Consider the following 14473-nt stretch of genomic DNA (forward strand, 5'->3'; position numbering starts at 1 on the left):
TAAGTGAGAAGAACTAAAGATGAGCCAGTGTATGACTTCTTATTTTATTATTATTTTTTTTTTACAAAAGTTTATTCTTAAATGTACAACAGGCTCCAAGACACTTCATTCTAGCTATTGGCGTCGAAAGATACTATGGCAGAGAATCCACATGTTGAAATACGAATGGAATTAAGGACCACCATTGCCTCAGGCACAAGGAACATCTTACTTTTTGCCAGATTTCTTAATTCCACCTGTGGCTGCAAAAGGAGAAAAAAAAGTCTTCAGTCAGAAAAAAATAGTTTTTTTGGTGGAAGTCCCAGGAGGCTGACAAGGATCCTAGTAAGGCATGGCTTTCATACTGGACATTCTTGATGCCAGCATGCACAGGGCTTTACTAATGTCTATAATGGGCAAAAGTAGGATAAGGCAGGGGTACAAGTAACGGCCATCACTGGTCCGGATCTACACTGTTGTGCACATACCTTCACTTTACCCAATATAAACAACTATATGGCACACGGGATAATTTAAGATATAGATGTAAAATTGGGGCCTCCCTGGTGTTGCAAGGACTTAAGTCTCAGCACTATGAAGCTACTGCCAGCCACTGCAGCACAAGTTTGATCTCCTGCCAGGGATGTGACCCATATGGCACAGCAGACCTCTCCTACCTCACTCACTGCTCCTCTCAGCAGTGTATTTCATTCAATCCACCTGTTCTGCTCCCTACTCTGTCTCTGGTGAATCCTCCCACTCCCCACACCTCTGGCCTGCACCCCAGCTCTTGTATGCTAAGTAAATAAAATAAATCTTTAAAAAAAGTTGTAAAATTAAGTATGCCTAATACAGAAAAAAAAGAGCCAAAAGAACTGTGACAAAATAAGGTTTAAAAAATTTAGGTGGTGCTCAATGGGAAACAAATATTATAGGACTTCGTAAATTAAAGTAAGGTTCAAGATACCTCACCTCATTCTCAAAAGGAACCTCAACAGCTAGAATCTCAGTGCTATGTGGTAAACAATAATGAATCAAACCCAGTGGGTTGGAGGTCTTGGGAAGTCCTGGAAGACTCTATTACCCCAGTCTCCATAGTTCCTAGTGTGCTTCACAGTACTCGAATATGAAAGACAACCTTGGAAGAAATAGTTTGGTGAATGTAAACAACATTTAAACAGCACACTAACAGCACCAGGCTTTTGGATTTGAAGTCTTTTTATATGAAAGCAAATTCTATTACCTAAAGAAAAGAAAGAGAAAAGTGGTGAGGACTGGGTTAAAAAAAAAAAAAACAACATATGGCAATTACCACGCCAAGGAGACTGGACTTTATCCTTTAGTCTACATGTACTCAAAAGTAAAAAGACTGTGGACACAAAAGTATTTAACATCTAGGAATATTAAGTCAAAAAATTGTGGGGGCTATCTGGAAACTCAACTTCTATAAATTTGTGCGTGTTAAATGAATTTTCTGTGTTTAAATTTCTGCAACCCAGACTGCAGGACACTTCATTTCCAAGCCTTGAATGGCTCCTGCTCCTTCCCGCTGTTGCTAATCTAAGACTGACTAGGGTCATCCACCACATCGGCCACAAGGAACCCGAGACCCTCAACTCCCAACGAGGCAGGAAACGGATCTGCCCGGACCAGCGTCTGATGCTCAGACGTTGGTCGGGGCTGAGCTGTGCCCAGTCTTTACTTACCCAGGGGGCCTTTCCCCGCAGCCTTCGCTTTTAGCTCCTCGAGTTTCTTCTGCTCCTCTTTCTGCTTCTGCTTGAATGCCTTATCTTCCTAGGGAGAGGCAGAGAGGGTTAACTCCAGGAGGTTCCCCAGCCCCTCCGCACACGCCCACGCCCTCACCTCGTCCATCTCCTTGGCCTGCTTCTTAGGCTGCTTCAAGGGCTTCTTCTTGCCACCTGTAGATGACAGGAGCACGCTCAGCCCTGCGTCCCTGGCTTCCCACCCACTCCACCCCGCGCCACGGTCCCTGGCACACTCACCTTCGCGGCCGGACATGGCGCCACCGCCCCTCACCCGAGACCCTGCCACCGGAAGCCGGGCCCCGGCCCTCTCTCTGCGCCGACACCTCCACGCGGCCCCGCTGATTGGCTTCTAGTCAGGAAGTGGCGCTCCTACTGCCGGAAGCGGCTCTCCGGAGGCGGGCACTAAAGGGCCGGAGACCAAGTGAGTGGCAGGTGCTCGATTGGGGTTTTCGGCTCCCGCGCTTGGCACGCCAGGTACACGGTGGGAGGGTCGTCCTGCCAGGGGAGGGTCCGGAAGCCCGAGGGTGCTTAAGCGGAAGGCGCTAGACTGTGAAAGGGAAAAGCATTGCAGATAGAGGAAAGGCTGCGTGCAAAGACCTTGAAGCCTGCGGCGTTCCTGGAACGGAAGAAGGCACAGTTCGGCTGGGGGGGAAATGCGATCAAGGTGGCAGAAGTAGAAGGGGGTTAGACGACTTGGAGGCCACTAGAAGGATTTTGGGTGTGCTACTTTTTGCAAAGACTTTATTCATTCGATACATTTATGTTGAGTGTGTGCTATATGTAAATAGTATTCTAGGCGTTAAGCATACAGCAATGAGCAAAAAGTGCCTGTCCTGGCAAAATTGAAACTCTAGTGGATGAGAGAGACTATAAGTAAAGGAAGTAAGTGCAGTCCCTATCACTGGTCATGTGATACATGCCTGAAGCAAAATAAAGCTGAGATAATGGGTAAGGCTGCTGTTGTGGGCGTAGATGGTAATGACATTGCTGTCTCTGAGGTGGGGTTAGCTTAGTGTGTCACAGCAACGTCAAGAAGGTCCATGTATGCTAATAATGTGAGGTGAAGGATGTGTTTACTAACGTCATTGTGGTAAACATTTAGCAATATATATATGTGTATCAGATGATCATGTTGTACATCTTAAATTCATGCAACCTTATAGGTCAATTATATCTCAATAAAGGGGGGGCGGTGTAGGTATGTGTGATTGGAGTAGAGTGAGGAAAGGGGTACTAGCAGGACATGAGGTCAGATAAGAAAGAGCTAAGGGGTGGATCTGTAAGCCATAGAAAGGATTTTGTCTTTTATCTTGACAGAACTGGGGAGCCATTGCAGGGTTTGAGCGGAGAGAGACCTGTTCTGATCTCTGTTTTAAAAGAATTGCCAACTTCTTGTTGGCAATAGACTGTAGGGACTAGAATGGAAACAGGGAGACCTGTCAGGAGGCTCTTAGGATAATCCAGGCAAAAGATGTGGAATCATTAGGGCCAACTGGAGGCAGTGGTAGGAATAAGAGAAAGGGGGGTTCTGGATTTAGAAGGGAAGTGACCCTTGCTGATGGATTGGATATAAGGTGGGAGAGGAAACAGAGTCGAGTGATGTGAGTTTTTGACCTGATTTGGACTCTTTTAAGTTCCATCAACCAAGATGAAGAGGGCTGTGGAAAAAGTGAGTTTGGGAGGGTAAGAAAAGATCCCCATTAGCCTTCCAAGCAGAGAAGTGGGTTGGACAGTTGGATAGGTGAGCCTAGAATCCCAAGGAGAGACCACAGACGAAATCAGAAAGAAAGAATTTCTTTCCTTTTTTTTTTTTAAGTAATAGCATTGAGATATAATTTACATGCTATACAATTCACCTGTTTAACTGTACAACTGGTGACTTTAGTATATTTACAATGTTGCACAACCATCTGTGCATCCATTTTGAACATATTTTCTTACAATTTATTTATTCATACAATAACCGGGGTACTGGCTGGAGGTGTGGGGGGTGAGAGGATTCACCAGAGACAGAGTGGGGAATAGAACAGGAGGAATGACTGAAATACACTGCTGAGGGGAGCAGCAGGAATCAGGAGAGGTCTGCTGTGCCATGTGGGTAGCTCCCTGGCCAGCTGGGGATCAAACTCGTGCTGCAGAGGTTGCAGATAGCTTCATAGGTTGCATCTTAACCCCTAGGGCCACCAAGGAGGGCCCGAAGGTAGAAATCTTTATTGAGCTTTGCTGACAAGAGTAGGGGCTGTAGTTGTGGGGCTGCAAGACTTGTGCTTTGATAAGGGGCACACCTGCAGGATTGCTGTGTGCACTGGTGCTGGTATTAAGGTCAAGGAGGTTTGCCTGATCACTGAGGAATGGATGGTATGGCCCATCCCTTAGGACTTACGAATAGGACCTGGGTTCAGGTGCATACCTGCTTGAATATCTCCTTCTGTGTCTCTCAGCTGGGGCCCACTTTGGCCAGGAGACACATCCCAACCCATCCCACTTTGTTTTGTTTTGTTTTGTTTTGTTGGTATTTTTTTTCAAAGATTTATTTTTTTATTTATATAAGAACTGGGGTACAGGCCAGATGCACGGAAGGGTAAGAGAATTCACCAGAGACAGAGCGGGGGGCAGAACTGACGAAATACACTGCTGAGGGGAGCAGTGGGCGAGACAGGAGAGGTCTGCTCACCATGTAGGTTGCTCTGAGGCCGGGCGGGGATCAAACTGGCACTGCAGAGGCTGCGGACAGCTTCACAATGCTGTGCTCAAATGCCTGAGCCACCAGGGAGGCCCCCCACTTTGGTTTTTTTTTTTTCTTTCTTTCTTTCTTTCTTTCTTTCTTCTTTTTTCTCTAAAGATTTATTTATTTATTTATACAAGCACTGGGTACAGTCAGAAGCGCAGGAGGGTGAGAGAATTCACCAGAGCCAAAGCGGGGAACAGAACAGGCAGAGTGATGAAGTACACTGTGGCAGGAGGGGTCTGCGCACCATATGGGACCCTCGCCCTGTGGCCAGGGATTGAACCAGCGCTGCAGAGGCTGCAGAGGCTGCGGGCAGCTTCGCAACCCAGCGCTCAACCACTGTGCCACCCGGGAGGCCCCCCCAACTTTTTTTTAAGAGAGCCTGAGCTTCTCTCAGTACAGGAGGATGGGAAGGAGGCTTTGCCGCGGTCGCTGTTACACATCACCACATCAGGAAACCCCTTTCTTTGTAATTGGTGCTCTAGTGAGCATTCCTGTTGTGTTTTCTCTCTGTGATCTGGTCTTTTGGCCACTAGGTGTCACTCTGACAGCCAGAGTCAGAGCTTGGGGATTGGTTGGGGTGGGGAAATGGAGGGTTGGTTTGACCAGAGGAGGGTGCTGCTGACCCAGGTTTGCATAGGTCACCTGGCCCTCTCTATAGGGTCCTCAGAGTCACGGCTGCTCTTAGGCTTGGGCAAGGCCTGACTGGATAATGGGAGATTCCCTGTGTGTTCAGGTAATGAGAAGTAGGCGTTGTTGGGACCCAAACATCAAAGTGAGGTTGAAAAGGAAAGATTAAAGAAACCTAACCTGTTGAGCATGACTAAGGTTGGAGAGAAGGGACAAAGCTTTTTGGAAGATGAGAAATGTGAGCCTGGGAGTTGGTAAAGTCTTGGGTTGGAGGCAGGAGGATTGGTGTGAACCCAAGAAAAGTTATTTTCTAAAGAGATCTGTGTTCTTTTGTATTTGTTCCCCGGGAATAATCTTCCCAGAAAAGAGCTAAGGAGGGAATTTTCTTCCTTGGGACCTGAACAACCTGTATTCCCTGGTAACATAAGTGAAACTCTTCCTCCTCAGTGCTGAGGCAGCCCTCAGGGTGACTGAGGAGTTGTTTTTGATGGTCTTCTTTAAATTAAAAAAAAAAAAGATTAATATTTATTTATATATACAGGAGCGGGAGTGTAGGCCAGAGGTGGGGTGGGCTGGGGGGTGAGAGGATTCACCAGAGACAGTGGGGAGCAGAAAGGGTGGATTGACTGAAATACACTGCTGAGGGGAGCAGTGCACGAGACAGCAGAGGTCTGCTGCGCCCTTGGCTGGCGATAGCTTCATAGTGCTGAGACTTAACCCCTTATGCCACCAGGGAGGCCCAGTTTTGATTTCTTTTACAGAAATCATTCCTGAAATCCTCTCAGTTCCACAGTATCCCTGGGAGACTTAATGAATCTTTGTGGACTTTGTTAGCATTGATACAACTCAGGTGTAGAACTTTGACATTATCAAAAAACTAGTACCAGGATTCTCATCCAAGTCACAACAGAGTCCTGGGGATGCCAGAAACAGGTGGATGGACTAGTTTGTTGGCATCATGGATGAGGTGGAAGGCATGATGTCCTAAATGTGTCCCCTAAACATTCCATTTTCCGAGACCACCTGGGGGGAACCTACCCTCAGTGGCTGCTGTCTGTAGGCCCAACAGAGTGATTCTTCAGAATTAGTCTGTTACGGTCTGTCTCTAGGTCTTGAAAACTGACTTAATGCTAGTTTTGTTCAGTTGTGAGCTGATCTGTCTGACATTTTCCCCACAGATTTCCTGATGACAGGGAGCAGCCCCGTGTTTGCCATGCAGCACGTTGTAGGTGTGCCCCCTGTGATGGTACGGAGAGGCCTCCTTAGAAGTGACTTATGTATGAGCAGGACTTTCTGCAGCCCAGGCCCCAGCCAGCCCAAAGAGAAAAGACCTGAGGAGGTGGCCTTGGGGCTATACAACCGCCTCACAGTGCTGGGAAGAGCCCTGGGACACAGCATTCAGCAACGAGTCTCTTCCACAGCCAAGACATGGTGGGACAGATATGAAGAGTTTGTTGGACTCAGTGAGGTTCGAGAGGCCCAGGGAAATGTGACTGAGGTGAGGAGGGGAACCAGGGTGGTGGACCCTGCCCTCTGACTCAGGAAATATGACCTGGTAGGTCCTGCCAAACAAATCACCAGCCACGTGGTGTTGGGAAGCCACATCCAGAATGACCTTTTCTTGAACAGATACCCCTGGTAGATTGACTTCTTTTTCACAGCCTAGGTTTGATACTACTGGGGTGTAGATCGCTGTATAACTGTAACCAACGATGGTCATTCACCTCAATTCTGTTAGGCCAACATGCTCTTCCTTCAATTGACTATTTGAGGGTGGGTGGTAAGAGCTGCTTGGAGCTGCTGCCCTGCAGTGTCCTCAAAGCCCCATGTGTAGTTAGAATACTCCTTGTGAAAGTTGGGCAAGGAAAAACACCATCCTGTGAGGTGGAAAGGCTGTGGTTGGCAGCGGAAACACATACTGTCATTTCTGCTCCTACTCCTGCTAAAGTGTAGGCCAGTGTAGTAAAGTGGAAGGACCTAGAATTCTGTTTGTCTCCTCTCAAAACTTGGGACCTTGGCTGAGGTGGGGTTTCTGGGTCTGTAAAATGGAGCAATGCCTCTCTTGGCATTTTTGCAAGGCACGCATAGCTAACATGCCTGAGCTAGCTTAAGAACATAGCTCCTTTCTGTAGTTTGTGTCACATCACAAACTATTTTGTTAGCTATTTTCATTGTTAGCTATTGTTAGCTATTTTCAGGTTTCTCAGAGACATATTATTTCTACTTGAGTGGATTAATCTGGTGGTTCTGATAGGCGTGGCTGGGGGCTGCACTTTGAGAACCACTGGGTGAGCCTGGATTATGTGTCTGAAGGACTCTGTTTCTAACCTCGGTACTGACACCCAGTGACCTCTTCTCAACCACAACCTTGGGAAGAGCTGAGCCTCTGGCTCTGGGTGTGGAAAGAAGGGGCTGATAGCTCTGTGGTTCTTTCTGCAGGCAGAGAAAGTGTTCATGGTGGCTCGAGGGCTTGTCCGAGAGGCTCGGGAACACTTGGAGGTACAGCAGGCCAAGCTGAAGGAGGTGAGGGACCGCTTGGACCGCATCTCCAGGGAGGATAACCAGTACTTGGAACTAGCCACTCTGGAACACAGGATGCTGCAGGTAAGCACCTCAAGAAGCAGCGCTTCCTCTCCTGGACAGGAACCCTGACTGGCCTGGTGGTTAGAGACCTGGTAAGGAGGTGGAGAAACTCTTACTGGGGGGACTGGGCTCCAAATTTCTTTTTTTCTTTTTTTTTTTAGATTTATTTATTTATACAAGCACTGGGTACAGTCAGAAGCGCGGGAGGGTGAGAGAATTCACCAGAGCCAGAGTGGGGAGCAGAGCAGGCAGAAGGACCGAAGTACACTGCTGAGGGGAGCAGCGGGCGGCAGGAGAGGTCTGCGCGCCATGTAGGACCCTCCTCTGGTGGCCGGGGAGCAGCCGGGGATCGAACCGGTGTTGCAGAGGCTGCGGGCAGCTTCGCAACCCAGCACTCAATCGCTGCGCCACTGGGGAGGCCCTGAGCTCCAAATTTCTGAGAAGGGAGTTCCATGGAGGGGTCTGGCTCAGAGAGCACCAGACATTTTTGATGGACATTCTGTAGGCATCAGTCTATCTGGTCAAACAAAGGAATATTCAGGTAGGAAGATGGAGCGACAACCTTGGCCATCCCCTATTCCTTTGTTACTCCCTGCTTCCATGACCTAGTTTATGCTCCATCATTCATTCAGCATGTTTCTGGAGCACGTTCTATGTGCCAGGCACAAGACTGAGGCTTCAGGGACATAGTGGGACATTTGCTGTGGCTACAGCTGCAGGGCCACATTGCAGCTGTGTAATACAGATTTGCTTCTGCAGGAGGAGAAGAGGCTTCGCACAGCCTATATGCATGCTGAAGACTCTGAGCGAGAGAAGTTCTCCCTCTTTTCTGCAGCTGTGCGGGAAAGTCATGAGAAGGAGCGAACCCGAGCTGAAAGGACCAAGAACTGGTCCCTCATTGGATCTGTCCTGGGGGCCCTGATTGGTGTGGCAGGCTCTACCTATGTGAACCGCGTGCGGCTGCAGGAGCTAAAGGCCTTACTCCTGGAGGCACAGAAGGGGCCTGTGAGTCTCCAGGAGGCCATCCGAGAACAGGCATCCAGCTACTCCCTCCAGCAGAGGAACCTCCAGGACCTTATGGCAGATTTAAGGGGCCTGATACAAACTGGGCCAGGGCAGAGCTCTGGATCCCAGGCAGGTACTTCCCCCACCCGAGACAGAGACACAGCTATCCTTTCAGCTGCTTTGAAAGAGCAACTCAGCCATTCCAGGCAGGTCCATTCATGTCTAGAGGGTTTACAAGAGCAGCTTGATGGCCTGGAAAAGACTTTCAGCCAAATGGCTGGGGTGGTTCAGCTTGCAAAGGCTACAGCACACCCAGGCCTGGTAGAGCCCACAGAGGGGGCCCTACCCAGCTCCTTACTGGAGCACAGAAGTTTGGTCTTGGCGCTATCAGACACAGAGCAGAGGCTCGAAGCCCAGGTCAACAGGAACACCATCTACAGCACCCTGGTCACCTGTGTGACATTTCTAGCCACGCTACCAGTGCTCTACATGCTGTTCAGGGCGAGTTAACTCCTGGACCATTCTCCAGAGGTCTGTCTGAAAGGATAGGTGTGGATGTGGATTTAATAAGAGAATCCCAGCAGTGAAGTGAGCCTTTGGAGGTAGAGTCTGAGCACCATCTGTATGGCTCACCAGCTGATGCACTTTACTTTTTAGGCAACACTTACTTACATGAATTATCAAAACTTTGTGCTAATATCCAATTAAAATGTCGTTGAGTTTGTACTATTTAAAATAATTTGTATGAGACTGAGTTTTGTTCAATGAAAAATGACATTTGGGACTTGGGGGTTAGACCTGGCGTTAGGCTAATCGCCTCTTCTAGTTTCTCATCTCCTCTTGGTCTTGTCCTCATTCAGGACTGTTTTGGATATACTTATGCTTGGGGCCTGGTTTTCAGGCCTGCCCTCTTGCCCAACCCTCCTGAGTCAGTGATGTGGGGGTTCCAGCAAGTGGAACCTAACCATTGATGGCCATGGCTACTGCTGTCCACCCATTGATGGCCGTGGCTACTACCCCTCCTGGATCACTCTTTCTGTGGTGGGGAGAACCTCCTGGTTCTAGTGCTGGAAGAGTGAGCATGGCAGAGCAGGGAAAAGGCGTTGAGGAATGGTTGATAATCATATTGCTGGGGACATAATTATAAGAATTGGTGTAGAGAATGCTTTGGGCAGCTCCAGCATGGGACGCGGGCTGGTGTCCTCCCCAACATAGCCTAGGTATGGCCTTGAAAGGCATGGGCAGAGCTCAGCCCACCAGTGTGAACAGAGAGGCAATGAAGGAGAGGGGTCTTCTCAGAGGTGGGGGTACAGTAGGGCATGGAGGTATACTGCTGAGGACCCTGATCTCCATTTTTTTCTTTTAAAAAATCTTAGGTGAGCAGCATCCTTCATCCCCTAGGGTTAAATGGACATGGGTGGCCTTGTTGCCCTTGAGTAAACAGGAGCAGTGGGAGGCACTCAACTCATGCTAGAGTATTGGAGGGCTTGCTAGTTTGGCACATGGAGCACCCAACCTCCTTTCAGACACTCAGTCGAGGCCTATGGAAGTGTTTCTCATAAAGTGCCCTCCCTTCTTGGTATCTGGTTGGATATTCAGTCACTCCCTCCTTGCCACTGTTTTCTTTGTATGGCTCTCTGTGGTGGCATGGGATAAAAATAACACTTGGGTGCTCACACTTCTGAAGAATAGAAGTTGATATATCTGTATCAATGAGGGGTGCTACAGTACTGAGAAGTCCCAGGTCCCTCTCGGGTGAGGAAGGTCCTGAAGGGTGTGTACCTGCGGAGATGGAGAGGGGAGGCTTCCAGGCATGTGGAAGGGGCCCCCACATGCAGCACAGGTAGGAAAGTCAAGGTAGGTGAGGGGCTTGAGGCAGATTGACCTGGCTGAGGTGATGATGGGTGTGGGGGAGTTGTGGAGCATAAGGTTGGAGTGCCAGACTCATAGGCACCTGGGTACTCTGATGTCTGAGGGGGGTGGGGAGAGAACTGAGGGGGGGGGTGCCACGCTGTTGCAGATGAGGTACTGAACAGGTGGTCCCAGGTGCTGGAAGTGTTAGGGGGAAAAGGATGTCCCAAAGCAAATTCCATATAGGCTTTGTGGACTCCACCCCCACCCCAGGTCAAAGCCAAAGACACTGGGAACTCCAAATCCCATCACCACCAAAGGGAAGGTGGCTGGGAACTGAGGGTGGGGTTAAGCAGCCAGGTGGATATAAAAGGCAGACACGTGGGCTTTGGGGCCCCCATTTTTGACTCTCCGCCAGCTCACAGCTTCCAGCCATCTCTGAGAGTGACTTTGGGTTTCCAGGTCGTCAGATCGGGTAGGACGCATTAAAGACTTTATTTCCCTATTTTCTCCCTGAGTTGTACATTTTTCTTATTTCCTTTCCTCTTGTAAATAAACCTTTTATTAACCTTTTTGTGTGTGTCTGTAGTAGAGTATTCACAAGTCCCTTTAAAGCGCGCGGGTGAGGACCCACAGCCAGGAACCTGTTTAATATCGGGGTTGCTCTATAACAGAAGAATTTTAGAGGAATAAGAGTGAGCAGAGGAGTTGGGAAGGGAAGAATTTGGAAGGCAGAGTTTGGTGGATGAGATGGAAGGGAGACCCTTGTGGGGTGGGAGGTGGAAGAAGGTGCCTGTGGTGCTAGTTCTTCAGCTAGTAATGTGGATAACCTGACTGAGGCTTCCCCTAGACCGTGGAGGCTTTGGAGACTTCCAAGGTAAAGTATGTGTGACAAACTTTGCCTTCTAGGAGGCTGTCTTAATTGCCTTGAGCTAAAGTTCTCCAAAAGTCCTAATGGGACGGGCCTGGTCCTGCCTCTTGAATTTGCAATGTGCTGAGGGCACAACTGGGCCGCAGGGAAAGCACTTCTGCCTAGTGGTTCTTCCTTGGGAAGACCCAGGTATTTGTCTGAGAGGGAGTCCAGACATGCCCAAGGCTTCTCAGCTTGGGGTGGGTCCTGGGAAGAAGGGAAGGAAATGATGTGCGCTTGCTGGTGCACCGTTGCAGCCGGTGAGTCCTCCTTTAACAGCGGGCTAAGTATGGTATCACCCCCACTGCCGGTGAGCAAACAGACTTGTGTGTGTTTGTTTGAGGGGGGAGGGATGGTCAGGTTACTTGGCTTAGTGATGGCGCAAACCCAGGCCCAACCCCAAAGCCTGTGCTCTTCCCGAACAGCCAGAGGTGGGGGCCGGAAGGAGGGGCTGGCTCTTGGGGAGTCCCGGGAGTAGGGGCGGTGGGCAGACCCGGTACTCTGGGGAGAAACAAGGCTCCTAGTTCAGGTAAAGAAAGTTGGAGGACGACCACAGGAGGCGGCACCGGGAGGGACAGCGCGCGGCCGGGGCGGCCGGGGCGGCGCGCGGCGGGGGTGGTGTCTAGCTAACCGGCCGGCCAGGTGAGCGATGTGGGTCCGAATCTGCGCTGACGAGGCAATAAGGGACGCGGCAGCAGCACCACCACAGCTGGGGGTGCGCGGCGTGACCCCCGCAACCAGCCCTGAACGTCCCGTCCCGGGAGGGTTCCCAATTCCGGTTCCAGCTCGGCTCGCAGGTGAGGCCCGGCGGGGCGGGGCGGGGCCGCCCGCGCCCGCGGCTCCACTCGCCCCCCCGACCCCGCGGCGCTCGGGTCGCCCTGGCTACCGCCGGGTGGTGCCCGTCCCCCGCGAGGGTGGGTCGAGCCCCCGCCCCCGGCGAGCTCTGAGCCCGCCGGGCTGGAATGCGGGGTCCGGGCGGCCGGGCCGCGCGCCGGCTCTCGCGGCAGCTTCCGGCCTGGCGGGGCTGGGCGGGGGGGGCGGCCGGCGGGCGCGGGGGAAGGCGCGGAGCCCGGCCGGCCGGCGCGGCTTTGTCTCCTTTGTTCCCGGCGTGGCAGTGCCGCGGCGGGAGGGGCGGGCGGCGGGCGCAGTTTTCCGCCCCTCGGTCTCCGGGTAACAGCTGCGGCTCCGCCAGACCCACCTCCCGGGGCGCGGGGCGGGGGAGCGAGGCCGCCGCGCGCAGATCCCGAGTCCCTGGGCCGGCGCCCGCCGCGGCGCGCTCTTCCCGCGGGCCCGGCCGGCGGTGAGTGCGGGGCCCGCGAGCGGGGCGGGGGCGGGGGCGGGCGGCGCGCCCCGCGGGGGAAGGGCCTGCTGCGGTGCGGATCCCGCCCGGCAGGGGCCGGCCGGGGAGTGGTGGGCGGCCTCGGTGCCGAGAGTTGGGACCACACTTCTCCGCGCGAAGGGAAACTCTGGCGGCGCCGCCTGTAACGCGATTGGGAGACGGAGGAGGTGGAGCTGCTCCTCCGCGCCCCCTCCTCGCCGCCGCCCGCCGCCTCAGCCCGGGACCGGCCGGCCCCTTCCCCGCCCTCCCAGGACCACTGGTAGGGTGCTTGTCCCTCGCCTCTGGGAGGAGGGGGCGGTCTGGGGCGAGCCCGATGGGGAGGATTAGCCTTACCGTGGAACCCACAGCCCTTAAGGCTGCGCTCCGCAATGCTGACAAAGGCGGACGGTGAACCTTTTGCTTCACACCCCCCGAGGGGGCCTCCCTCGGCACCCAGGCGCAGGTGGTGGGTGATTGATGAGCGCCCCGTGAGTCCTCGCAGGTGCCCTGTAAAAGGGTGGATTCCCGCACCCCACCTCAACGCACAGGGCAGCAAAGTGCAATACTGCACTGTCAATGAGTAACTCGCCTCCCTCCTGGACCCTGGGAGTCAGGCAGGAGGGCGGGAAGGAAATCCCCTTTCTGCCCCCCCCCCCCACCTCTGGACTCCATCAATGAGGATTAGGGTGTGACCCCTATGCAGGCTTGGAAGGGCAGATTTTGTGAGCCCCTTTGATTGGTGAGGACAGCCCCCAGGAGGGCCCTGGAGGGATTTGCTCTTTGCAGACAAAAGTTAGGCAACCAGGGATCTTGCTCAGAGGTCCAGAGAAGAGTGGGCTCAGAAGGCATCTCAAGGCAGACCTGATCAGAGACAGGGTTAGACTTTGCCTGTGAGCCTGGACAAGACCTGCGATCTGGGGAGTAGGCAGGATATCCTGGCTGTGCAAGTTGGGGACCCGAGGCCTGATTCCTAACTAGCCTTTTCAGTCTGCTATGGCCTGGTCATTAACAAAAGTGGGGCAGGTACCTTGATGTTTGAGTGACCAAGTGGTTTCTGAGGGGTGTAGACCCTATATCTTCCCTGCTGGCTGTGTTTCCTTGGCTGTGAATTAGGAGTCCTTTCAACATGCTTGGAGCACCTGCTCTGTGCTAACATCTGTCCTAGTTAGCACAGAGCCTCTGAAACAAAAGCCACAGGCCCTGCCTTCGAGGAACTTCATGTCCAGAAGTTGGAGGGTAACACAGGGAGACAAGTGGCCTTGGTTGTTGCCACTATAATGCCAGGCACATACCCTATCATGGATCACATTTACTGGTTGGAGCAGTCCTGCCTCCTGTACTACAAATGGGAGACCAAAGGCTCTTAGAACCTGGGGCTGAGCTGCACTTTGCACTATACAACAGAAGGGCTGGGTATGCCCCCGCCCACTCCATCCCAGTAGGAGCCTGGGGGCAGGGAAGGCTCTTGGGGAGAGTTTGGTTGGCTGTCTAGAGTTAATGGGATGGAGAGGGAGTGGGCTTTCCTGGCTGTGCAGCCTGTGTGACAGCAGGGAGGAGTGTGGAAAGCCCACAGTTCAGGCCAGCAGGAACGAGAGCATGTGTGGGGGAGCAGGGGCAGAATGGGAAAGAGTGAGGACTGGAGGGATTTGACCTTTATCCTTCAGCCCCCAGGCTGCCCCTAACACTCTGAGGGGAGGAATGTG

The 14473-nt window shown here is 52.2% G+C and overlaps 2 protein-coding genes across 2 annotated transcripts; one reads left to right on the top strand and one right to left on the bottom strand.

Annotated features, from left to right (window-relative positions):
* Positions 1–88: 88 nt before the first annotated feature.
* Positions 89–1998, bottom strand: TMA7 (translation machinery associated 7 homolog; the record flags this gene model as incomplete). Its single annotated transcript, XM_084247765.1, has 4 exons — positions 89–242; positions 1686–1773; positions 1843–1898; positions 1983–1998. 4 exons carry the CDS (start codon positions 1996–1998, stop codon positions 208–210), a joined length of 195 nt encoding a protein of 64 aa, XP_084103891.1. The 3' UTR covers positions 89–207.
* Positions 1999–6289: 4291 nt separating this feature from the next.
* CCDC51 (coiled-coil domain containing 51) lies at positions 6290–9201 on the top strand (the record flags this gene model as incomplete). The annotated part of the gene is made up of 3 exons (XM_084247494.1): positions 6290–6601; positions 7543–7707; positions 8446–9201. The coding sequence occupies 3 exons, from the start codon at positions 6290–6292 to the stop codon at positions 9199–9201; spliced, it is 1233 nt and encodes a 410-aa protein (XP_084103620.1).
* Positions 9202–14473: the final 5272 nt, after the last annotated feature.

This window comes from Talpa europaea, assembly GCF_964194135.1.
Source record: "Talpa europaea genome assembly, chromosome: 11".
NCBI classification, from domain to species: domain Eukaryota; kingdom Metazoa; phylum Chordata; class Mammalia; order Eulipotyphla; family Talpidae; genus Talpa; species Talpa europaea.